The 12,042-nt window shown below is 33.1% G+C and overlaps 1 protein-coding gene across 3 annotated transcripts in view; it reads left to right on the top strand.

Moving 5' to 3' along the window:
• Positions 1 to 12,042, top strand: part of AP3B1 (adaptor related protein complex 3 subunit beta 1) — a 153,906-nt gene that overhangs the window by 25,977 nt on the left and 115,887 nt on the right. For all 3 annotated transcript variants that reach the window (XM_026717706.2, XM_026717698.2, XM_087927188.1), the window contains exons 4-6: positions 2,215 to 2,310; positions 5,634 to 5,794; positions 6,166 to 6,232. In XM_026717706.2, coding sequence (XP_026573491.1) covers positions 2,215 to 2,310; positions 5,634 to 5,794; positions 6,166 to 6,232 — 324 coding nt within the window. The remainder of the gene's footprint in view (positions 1 to 2,214; positions 2,311 to 5,633; positions 5,795 to 6,165; positions 6,233 to 12,042) is intronic.

Here is a 12,042-nt window from a genome sequence, read left to right as displayed (position 1 = left end):
TTTAATAAAGCATTTAATGTTACGAACATCTAAATTGAATAATGAAGAAACAATAATTCACTGAGGTGAGAATTGTTCATGTTAAAATAACCATATGGTTCTTCCTAAGAGAGTATTATTTCCTCTTTCCTTGCCAACCAGCTTCCTTTATATCTGTACTGAGAAATTTGAGCCAGCCAACATATGAGCTTAATACCCCAAAATAAAAGTCTTCCAATTTATTCATATTTCATTTTAGGGAGGAGTTAATGTACCCTCACATCAACATTAGTTAAACTAATTCTGAACCAGGGCAGAAATGTTTGCCTACCTTTTGAACGATACTAAAGCAAAGCTTTATTGCCTGCTATAAACACTGTATCACATCTTGCTTGTAATAATTAATGGAATATGTTAATGTGTTAGCATGGTATTATCATGATTTATGAAACTGCATATTATGCACTAAGTACAAAGTACTGTACAGCTGTGTTGTGAACACAGAGCCAGAAATAATCTCTTTCATGCTGGGTTGTAGAAGTTAATGCTATGATCTCTGGTTCAGTTTTTAAAGACTATAAAAATACGTTTATTTATTTATTTATTAGATTTATTTGCCATCCATCTCAGCTCTCAGTGACTCTGGACAGTTTAAAACATTTACTTCAAGTAAATATTATAAGTATCTTTGTGGAAGAAACTAGGCTGTATTATGAACACATAAAATTGCACATAAAATATACTTTGCTGGACTGTATTCTTTCCAATAACATGTGAATTGAATATTGAAATATGTTTCCTCTGACAATCTTCAATGCATATTACATTAAAATTCTCAGAGTAATTTGGTTGTCAATAGATTTTAACAGACATTAAGGTATATTAATCAAAGATATAAATCTACAGCAGTGCTTGAAATCTATGAGGCAAGTGTATTGTAGCAGTTTAAAATTAGCACCCCATATCTGCCATACATTGCAATCTATTTGTTGTAGGGATATTTTTAAATTTATTTCTACCCAGCTGTTCTTCTCAGGTTTAGTCCTTTATGTTATTTTATCATTCTCTGACTTTCTAGAAATTAAAAGTTTGCTATTATTGTTGTAGGCTTCTTTCTTTGTTTGCATGCTATTTAGTCTATTTTTTAATATTCATCAGGATTTTTATTATTTATTTTTTAATATAATTTTAAATAAAAATATTGGGAAATACTTAATATTTTCAGTTTTTTTAAAAAACCTGAAAGATAAAGAAGAGTACTTAAAAGTGGGGGGAAAGGAGAAATGTGTTTTTATAATTGAGTTTTCTCCACCCCCTGCCCCACCATCACATTTCTAGAAAAAGATCCAGTTATAGACCCTGTGACAGGATAAAGATTTCAAAGCTAGTCAAGGACATTTAGTTCAGTCAGATTAATTTTTATAAACAGGGAATTGCCCTACACTTAATTTTAGGCTTCACACTAAAAGATGCAGAAAGTGACCTCGAAATATAATTGCTGGTTTACAGCAGAAATAACAAAAGGTTTAGTCAATAACTCATGAAGTTTGATATACTTGTATTGATAAACTAATTAAACAGATCTGCCTGTGTTCCTCAACTCTAATGTGGCTCTGTTATTATTAGTTTTAAAGGGACGAGTGCTGTAACATTGAATGAAAGTAAATGATGAAAGAACGGTGCAGTCACGAAACTGAAGTTCTCCTGCCTCTGATCTCCAAGTGGTTTCAAGGAACAGAGGCTTTCTCTGCACACCTGCAGTCATTCACTATACGGGCCTCTTGTTGTCAGTGTTGATTGCTGCTTGTTCATAGTAGAACAACAAATAATTTAAAGCCTTGTAACCTTCTGTGATTTAATAAGTTGCTTTTTGGCAGAGTAGACAGAAAAATATTTCTTCAGATAGTGACAATAATTATAGCACAACTGTAAGTTTTTTTACAGGATTTTTTTTAGAACTCCTTATGGTCTATTTTAAATTGAAAACAATTTTTTTATTCATGCTCACTTAAACCTGTATGGATTTTATTTAGAAATTAACTAAACTGTAATTTTGGTCAGCTGTAGAATTTCAGTGATTTATTTGTTTAGAAACCCTGAATATAACATGCAAACATATCATGTCACAGAGAATCTAGAATGTCTATAATGCAACAATTTTAAACAACCATATTGAATGTACTTGTGGATAGTACAAAATTTTAATATGTCTAAATTAACTGGTTTGTTTTTCAGATTAAAAAACTTGTATACGTCTATTTGATGCGTTATGCAGAAGAGCAGCAGGATCTGGCACTGTTGTCAATCAGCACCTTTCAGCGTGCTCTGAAAGTGAGTAAAATTAAATTAGAAGCATTTTTTGTTTTTATAAAGTTGTGGCTGATTTTCAACAAAACCCAAAGGTATACAATTTTATTTCTGAAGTTACTCTGCTTTATTGCTTATATAAAGTGCCATTTTAAAAGTTGAAAGTGATTAAATCCAGTTTTGCAGATATGGTTTTCTGTTTGTATAACTGAAATGTCCTTCTCTTTCAGCTCCTTGCAGGCATCTCAGATCTGCTTGGGAGGGTTTCCTCACTCCTAGAGAAAATTACACACTTGTACTTAGAGTTGCAGGGAAGATAATTTTTCAGTGGTATTTTAATGGCAGTCACCATGGTTGAATCCAATCTGATTGGATCTAATAGATTGCCCTTCGCAGATATCAAATCTGTTATTTCTCTAATTGGGTTAGAAACATGAAGGTTTACCAGGAAGGGCGTACAATATTTATAGAAAACTGGAATGAATAACATTGTTTTAATCAAATTCTTGGTAACAACTTTAGTTTATGCAAGCCTTATACATTCTTCAATGTTGACTACTGAAATAAACTACAATAGTACACTTGTTATATGTTACATAACTGCTCCTGCTTACGCATTATTCTATTTGGACTATGTGTCAGACGCTGTGGAATTCTAAAAGGAATGTAAAGACATTGATTAGAGGAATAAAATGCAGTGACATATTTCAGACACTTCATATATAGCAGGAGTGTGACAGGCAGTTGCACAATCTTGGGGAAAGGCACTACTGCTTTTAGGAATTGCAGATTTAAAAATAGCTGTAGAAATGCTATCAGGTTGTTTTTAACTGTTGTGGTGTATTTTCTGGACATAATAGACTCTATATTCATCAGTAACGCAGATTGTGATGACATCTCACAGAATTATTTAATTTATTTATCAGCTAGCTGTGCCAGTCTATACTTATAGGGGGATTATAAGCTTTCTGACAGAAAGCAGCAGATGAAGCTAGGTAAAGTCACATCAAATACTCAAACTATAAGCACAGACACCACCATCCCTTAGGGCTGTGTGTTCTCTCCATTAATCTTTTCTCTCAATACCAATGACTACCTATCTAAGGATCCATCTGTTAAAGTACTGAAATTTGCAGATGATACAATAGTCATTGGTGTCATTCTAGACAGTGATGAGTCTGCATACAGTATATTCGGGAGGTTGAACAACTGATTTTCTAGTGCAGCCGGAGCAATCTGGAACTGAATATGCTTAAAACTGTAGAGATGAGAGTGGATTTTAGAAAGAGCTGTTCTGTTCTATCACTTCTTACTATATTCAACAACACAGTAACAACAGTTGAGTCCTTCAAGTTTTTGGGTTCTAGGATTTGAAAAGGATGCCTAACATTAGAACCATTATCAAAAAGGCACAGCAAAGAATGTTCTTCTTGCATCAACTCAAAAAGTTCAGACTGCCCCTGGAGATGTTGATACAGTTCTACAGAGGAATTATTGAGCCTGTCATTTGTATTTCTATAACTGTCTGATTTGGTACAGCAACTAAACAGGACAGGTACAGACTTCCAACTGATGGGTAGGACTTGCAAACCAGCCTGCCTTCCATTGATGACCTGAATACTGCACGGGTCAAAGAGAACTGAGAAAATATCTACAGACCCCTCACATCCTGGACATAATGTGTTTCAACTCCTCCCACGGAATGCCACTACAGGGCATTGCAAGCCAAAAAAATTAGACATAGAAACAGTTTTGTCCTTCGTGTCACCACTCTGATGAACCCCTAATTCCCATAGTACTGTCTTATGTCTACGTATATTTACCCATGTAGTATGGCTATTCTTCTTCTCATCTTTTCTACTACCTCTTATTGGTATCATCATTACTATGTTGTTTTTGTATGTACACAGAGAGCTTTTGCACTGGAGATAAAATTCCATATGTGTCTAATCACACCTGGCCAAATTCTGTTCTGTTCTGTTCTGTTCTATTCTATTCTATTCTATTCTATTCTATTCTATTCTATTCTATTCTATTCTATTCTATTCTATTCTATTCTATTCTCCAATGAGATGCTCCGAGCATCCAGCAGTGGGAGGCGCTTAGACTTAGATTGGATAGGCTGGGCTTGATTGATAGGACTCTCCTCCCCCTCCACGGCCTCCTCCTTAGCGTCCCCAGTTTTAGCTCAGTCTTTGTGAGGAAGGCAGCTTGGTTGCTTCCTTGACCGGACTAGGACAAAGTAAACAGGTTTGAATTTCAACGTAATACTTAAATGGGCAATTCTAAATTATAATTTTAATACAAGTCTAGATTGCTTTCTAGTAACATCATTTTGATGGCAAATTGGTAAAGACTGACGTTGGAATACACATTGGTTCTCCAGGGATCCCTCAGCCGCTTCTGCAGTGATTAGAAACCACAACGTCTTGTCATCGGAGATCGGCTTGGCATTATGAAGCCCTGCTGTGCCTTCTATTCTATTCTATTCTATTCTATTCTATTCTATTCTATTCTATTCTATTCCCTACCCTCTACTCTATAAAATATCTATATAACCACTTATACCAAATTCTGTGTGTTTCCCAATCAAGAAAAATGAAGAGTTCATGAAAATAATTTTTAGTATTTCTAATTCAAAGAAAAATGTTTACAAATTGTTGAATTTGCTCAGCGATTTGATGTTCTCATTTTTATCAAAAGGATTTAATAGACAAAGCAATAAATTAATTATGATTCTAAGTCAGGGGTTCCCAACCTGGGGTGCTCGCACCCCCTGGGGGTGTGAGACGATATTCCAGGGGGTGCGAGAAAAGTCCAGGTAAATAATAGGATATTGGCTATATGTTAGCATTTTTATTTATTATGCAATGGATTAACTTTGTTTTCATTTTAGAGTTAAGTATCATTTAGTGGCCGTCACATACATAGCTGAAAAGATTCAATCCTACCATATATTTAACGCGTTCAGTAGTTCCTAAAGTCTAAATTTCAGGGGGTGCGAGGTTCGAGTGAAATTTCTTTAGGGGTGCGGGACAAAAAAAAGGTTGGGAACCACTGTTCTAAGTGTACATTTTACTAGATAACCTAAATATAGGCTGTTCTATCTACTTTGGTTTTAATTATCTAATGGGGAATTTAAAAGTTCAAACAAGTTTTGATTGTTTTGTATCTGTTAGATAAATATCTACAGTGGCTGGACTAGATTATTCTTTTCAATTCTTTTGTAGAACTGTGTCATAAAATAAGATGTTAAGAATAAAAAAGTTAGAAAAAACAAAAATAAATATGTATGATTTTAATGTGGCATTTATTTCAAGATTATTTGTATTTTATTTTTATTTTAGGATCATAATCAGTTAATTCGTGCAAGTGCTTTGCGAGTGCTATCAAGTATCAGAGTGCCAATTATTGTTCCAATTATGATGCTTGCTATCAAAGAAGCATCAGCTGATTTATCACCTTATGTTAGAAAAAATGCTGCCCATGCAATTCAGAAACTTTACAGGTAAGTTATCTCTAACCATTAATATATAAGAAATGTTTTTAATAGTTAGCCTAATGAAATTGAATAAAATTTATGATTAGAACCATCTGCTAATGGAGATAAAAATCAACAAAATTTACTTTGATTGTCTGTTTCAGCATAGATGTAGAATAGAATATACTCTGTATATGACAAGTTCAATTTTTATTGAGCACCTGAAAAAGCTCTGATAAAATTTCTTTAATTTTTTCTTTTTCATTGTCCAGTAGAAATATATCCATATTATAATTTAGAATGAAATCCAATACACTTGTTCCTTTTTGTCCACTTAAAATATACATTTAGCCCAAATCTGTCGAATATGTGATAACATTTTTATGTTAAATTTCTAGTCTTGATCCAGAACAAAAAGAAATGTTAATAGAAGTAATAGAGAAGCTTTTGAAAGACAAAAGCACGGTAAGTAACAAAAATTAGCAAGCTTTATAATGAAATTAGAATCATGATATTTTTATTTACGTTAAGCCATTTTAAGCATAAAACTCATAAGGTTAAGAGTTCAGGTTTTATATATAGCTACTGATACATTAATAAAGATGGGACAAAATTCTAATAAAATAAAACTTAGGGTGAACTAGAAGTGCTACTTTATGATTGAAAAGGTTGACATTGTGAACAGATATGGTGGTTGCTGATACCTCAATAATTTCTTCTCGTTTCCCACTGTGTTCTTGTCTAGAAAGTCTGAATTAAAGAAATGAAATTTATAAATTAAATGTAGGCAATATGAATTAGTGAATTTCTAAATCCCTTCCCCTTAAGTTATTATATCTTTTATGTATTTATTTACTTATATTTATTTATTTACAATCCTGCCTTTCAGTACACATGGACTCTATTGACATACAATATCTTTATAAAAACCATAAAGCTAAGAAAATAAAATAACCATATTATTATCAACCTTCTCTGAATGACTGGATGCTAAACATATTACAGATTGAAAGCTCAGAGGAAGAGTTCTGTCCAAAATTGCTTAGAAGTCATTTTTAGGATAGCTTTTTTTTAGATTATAGGGGCTATGTCAATTATGTAATTCCTTTATTAAAGCTTTATGGATTATATTTACCAGCATCGTTTCAGGAACTAGCTAGGGTAGACCAGTCCTTGTTAAGAGGAGGCAAGAAACCATATTCTAAATAATGTTGAATGATCCCTCTTTTTTGGAAAATTCTCATAATTAATACTTTAAATATGAAGGTATGATTATTACTGGAAAATATCAGAATAAAAATTATTTAGTTCTGCTTTAACTAAGGTTGAAATAATCCTGGCTTTTAGATGTTGCTTTCCATACAAGTTGATTAGTTGTTATTTTATCCATTTTAATTCATTTTGTATCTCTTAGATGAAAAAGAAAATAGAAAAAAACCATAAAGATTATTCTAGATACCTTTACATTTGGAGTCCTACAGATTTTGTAGGAAGATTATTTAATCTTTAGACCAAAATAATAATAATATGGAAGTGAGTATAGAAACGTAGCCTCATAGTTTACAGTACAGGTAGTCCTGGACTTACAACCATTCATTTAATGACCATTATTTATAATGGCACTGAAAAAAGTGACTGCATCCCCACAGTCACATGACCAGACTTCAGGTGCTTGGCATGATTTTCAATGGTTTTAAAATCCTGGGACTGCCATTTGTAACCTTCCTAGGGAATCTCTGATAAGCAAAGTCAATGCGGAAAGCCAAATTCACTTAACGACTGCATGGTTCACTTAACTGCTCAATAACTATGGCAAAAAAGGTTGTAAAATGGGGCATGACTCCTTTAACAACTGCCTTGATTAGCAAAGGAAATTTCAGGCACAATTGCTGTATAGAGGTGTAAGGCTACCTGTATGTTATAGGAGATATAGCTTTCAATAGAAGCAATATGTAATTCAGGGTTGAAGTATGGAGTTCTTGGTGCTGTCAGAGTTTGGTTCCTTGCTTGCAGTCCTTTCATTACCCATTTAGGTAACATCATTAGTGCTCTGATGATGTGATTACTGATGATGTTACCTAATCAGGTAAGGAAACGTCTGCAAACAGTGAAGCTCAGAGAGCCCCAGGGATTCCATAAATACAGCTTCCTTGATGCTTATTGGCCTTTTTGGGTCTGCAGCTCTGGATTTAAGTATATATTTCATTTAAAGTAAAGTGACTGTCCATGTACCTTGTGAAGAAGGGTTATCTGTAGCAGCTTACTCCTGGGAAGTCTAAAAATTTGTAGGTCATGCATGTGTTTATTTTATTACTATGACTCTTAATAGTTTTTTCATTAAAATTGCTAATGTATTCTGATGTTCTGTTGTGAGGGAAATGAAGCAAAATCAGATGTATTTCTTAACCATATGTAACAAATATGCAAGAGATAATGTATAAAATGTAATGCTTAGTTTACAGATATATGAATAATCTGGTGTGTTTTAAAGATACTGATTCAATGTTTGTAAAATATTTACGTGGGGGGGGGAACCTGAATTTCTGCAGATGCTATATTGTGATAGATCTATTATCCAGCTATTAGAAGATAAATGACTGATCTTTACCAGCCTCCATGCTTTCAGAAAATTGAAATAAGAAGAGGAATATAATTTGAGCTATATGATTAGGGTAGGTGGGATGGCCATTAATTTAAAAGAAGAAAATGTTGGCAGTGTAGGCCAACTTGCCCCATAGTATCAATCAAGCCTTGATATACTTCTTGTGATGACCCAGCACTCTCAGGTTTTTGCAGCATTAATTAGAATTCATGACAAAATAGATGCAAGGAAACATTTTGTACCCTTCATAATTTTATAGAAAATTTATTGTTATTAGAGAACCATTTGCTTAGTGTGATTTTTTTCATTACCAGCTTGTCAACTAGCATAGATAATCTGGAGAAAATATGAACTCCATAGATTGGGTGTCACTTTTGTTGATGGTTCATGTAGTTTACCTTGGAGCGCAGATAATGGCTGAAGTTCATAGCAACAGCACAGAAAAACATGGCAACCACTGGAAGACAAATGAACCATGTTTATTTGCTTTAATATATAAAAAAACCTTAATGGAAAGCTGTATTTGAATTTGATGAGCTCATTGCAAGTTTTGTAAGAATGATTTATATTTTCCCATCTAGTAAAACTAATCTTTAATTTTAATCTTGTCAATGATACCTTTATAAACTTTTTCATTTATATTTTAAGAGGGTAATTTAAAATTAAATATTATTTTATGACATACTGCTGAGCTTTACAAATTTATAGAAATCTGTCCAAAATGATGTCTCATTGTGTTAGTCTTCCTAGGTTTATTTAACATTTCCTTGGAAATACTATTCTTTGTATATTAATTATGAATTTAAACATTTATGTTTAATACAGTAAACATTTTGCCAATTTCTTGAAGTTAGTTTTAAAGAATTTATATTTTTTGCAAAGAAATAATTTCTTAAGAAGTGACACTTACAAGGAATCATTTTAAAAAGTATATATTTGATACTGTGTGAAAATAAAATGAAAGAACACAATCCTTTGTATTTAAGATTTGTTATTTTAAGTAAAATGTTTAATTTATCTTTATATCTGGTACTAATCCCTGTACCAGATATATCCCATTACTGATAAAGCCAGTCAAGGTAAGAAATATTAAAAACATTTGGGAAAGAAACAAAAAAGGTAGAATATTTTTTTAAAAATGAAATCCCCCCCTTTACAAATGATGTGATAGGAAATAAATGTAAGTAGACTGCATTTTCTTTAGGTTTTTTTTACAAATAATCAATTCTGTTTTTTATGGAATGAGTTCTATACATGCTGGGACCAGCAGGTTCCAGTATGGAGCAAGGCTGAAGGCAATAAATGCAACGTCACGTTTATAGTTATTGGTAATTTATACAATCCCCACAGGATTTGGAACTTGTTTAGCATAATAGCAGAACTATATTCTGAGCTGTTTTCTTTCAGTTGTAATAATAGGTGCATATTAATAAAGCAGATGTCAATGAAAAATAGGGAAAACCTGTAACATGAATATCATTGTATTTAATATTTTTTCTGAAAGTACCATTTCAGTAAATTGTATTTCTATTTAATTGCTTATTTTAAATCATTGGGGAAATTTTAGAGGTTGAAATGTGGATTCCTAGTTCTCTGCTACAATGTGACATTAATTTGCAGCTAGAAACCTTCACATGCATGCTTAACTGCATATGTATCAGTTGTTTCATATAGAAGCCTTGTCAGGTTATCTATTTTGCATAGCATGTTGTCTGAAACAAAACAAAATTCAATTACAGCAGTTAAGGAAAAGATAATAGGTAATGCACAGTGACAAGTCATTATGTTATATTCTAACTAACAGTTAACAGAGGCAAGACATGGTATTGTTTTTGAATTTTAAATGTTGTGGAACATTGAAAGGTTCCTTGCAAATAATTAGTACAGCAAAAAAGAAAAGAAAGAGAAAATAAAGGGAAAATGTGTGGTTTACACAGGACAAACTGGTATGCTGCAAATTATTTGGGAAGGTGCTCTCTAGACAGCTTTACATTTACTGATTGTCCTGATCAACTGTAGGTACAAGAAATTCAAATAGGTGCCAACTAGTCTGGAAAGGAGAACAGTAAATTTGATTCTTCTGCTGTCAGTTCTGTTTCCTTCTGAGCTGGCCAGGAAAAAGGCTCTTTTGCAGTATTACCCTAGTGGTAAAGCTAGCTTATCACAAAGGACTTACAGTCTTGTTTCTTAGTTGGATGTGAAATGGTATAACATTGAAACAAATACTTGCATCTTAGCAGAGTAAGGAATTTTGTTTTAGTGACTGATGTAGTATTTTTGCTTCATTATTGTTTTATGTTGGTTATTGACTGAAATAAAGAAGTTTTCATTCTGGTGACTAATGTGTATGGTTGTCCCAACCTTCATTCTTGTGTCTTTGCTTTTTTTCCTTTCCTAGCAAAAATATTTCAGATTTTTCCTTTTTGAGATTTTATTTTGCTAATTTCTGCCCATTGTTCTAGATCACAGGTGTCAAACTTGTTCACGTCACAGGATAGGCGTGGCCTGCTTGTGACATAACCAGTCCGTGGGCTGCCAGTTTGACAGGCCTGTTCTAGTCCTCTTGATTGATATGCCCTTTAAGTGTTTGCTTTTCCCTCACTTTTATGCAGAGTGCAAAAGTTATGGTGATATATGATGGTCATATTTTCTGACCCATCTTCCGAATCAGTTTTGAATGTACTAGACAGTTTTAGAATAGAACTCTGTGGCTCTCCATTTGAAACTTCTTTTCATCTTGGCATAGAACCATTAATACTTCATACAATTGTTTCATCATATCTATAGCCATCTAAAAATGACATAATCTATCTAACTTTTTGTCATCTTCACTACTAAAATCTCATAAGAAATTTCACTGAATGAAGTTTCCGTTTACCAATTAAAAGAGTCGCCCTATTTTTTTTTAAAAAAAGGAATCAGGTTGACTTGCTGTGATTTAGACTTAATAAACTTCTACCAGTCAGGTTTCTTGCAGGTTTCTACATGCTTACAAATCAACTACTCAATAATGTATTTAAGAGTTTTGTAACGTTAGCAATTATTTTCATTGAAAAACAAAAACTTGACCTCAGCACATAAGATACTTGAAGTTATAAGCAACTATCGTAATAAAAAGCAGGTTTTATAAAAGTTATGGTTTATGTCTCAAAATTTTGCAGGCTTTATATATACTGTTATTTGAACTTGAAAGCTAGCAAAAATTAAGGCAGACTTCTATGTGTCAGCAGTTATTTGGAAGAACTGTAGAAACTGACTAATGGTGGAATATTCTGTAATATAATCTGTAGAAATGAAGAATCTAGCTCTTAATACCTATTTGGTCTTGACAGTTTCCAAAATCGGTGGTTTTGCTGCACTTTCTGGCAAAAAAACACCAGATTTTTAAGGCATGGGTAATACCAAAGGTACAAAATGTAATTCTGCAATTATATGTGAGCGGAGAGCTAGTCTAACCTCTTCGATATCATTTTCTCTCCTGCTTCTTGATAATTCATTTATCCCTTAGAGCAGCCGTGCCAAACTGCATAGCCAAAGTAGCGTCACATGACATATTGTGATCCCCCCCCCTTTGCTAAATCGGGTGTGGGCATGACCAGTGCATGACGCATCCAGCCCATCGGCCACAAGTTTGACTCACGCCTTTGACCCTCTCATGTTTAAATTTAAAATA

The sequence above is a fragment of the Pseudonaja textilis genome, chromosome 2 (genome assembly GCF_049901715.1).
Source record: "Pseudonaja textilis isolate UNSWEBS1 chromosome 2, rPseTex1.2, whole genome shotgun sequence".
Taxonomy (NCBI): domain Eukaryota; kingdom Metazoa; phylum Chordata; class Lepidosauria; order Squamata; family Elapidae; genus Pseudonaja; species Pseudonaja textilis.
Note: the sequence above shows the minus strand (reverse complement) of the source record. Positions and strands in the feature narration are given on the sequence as shown.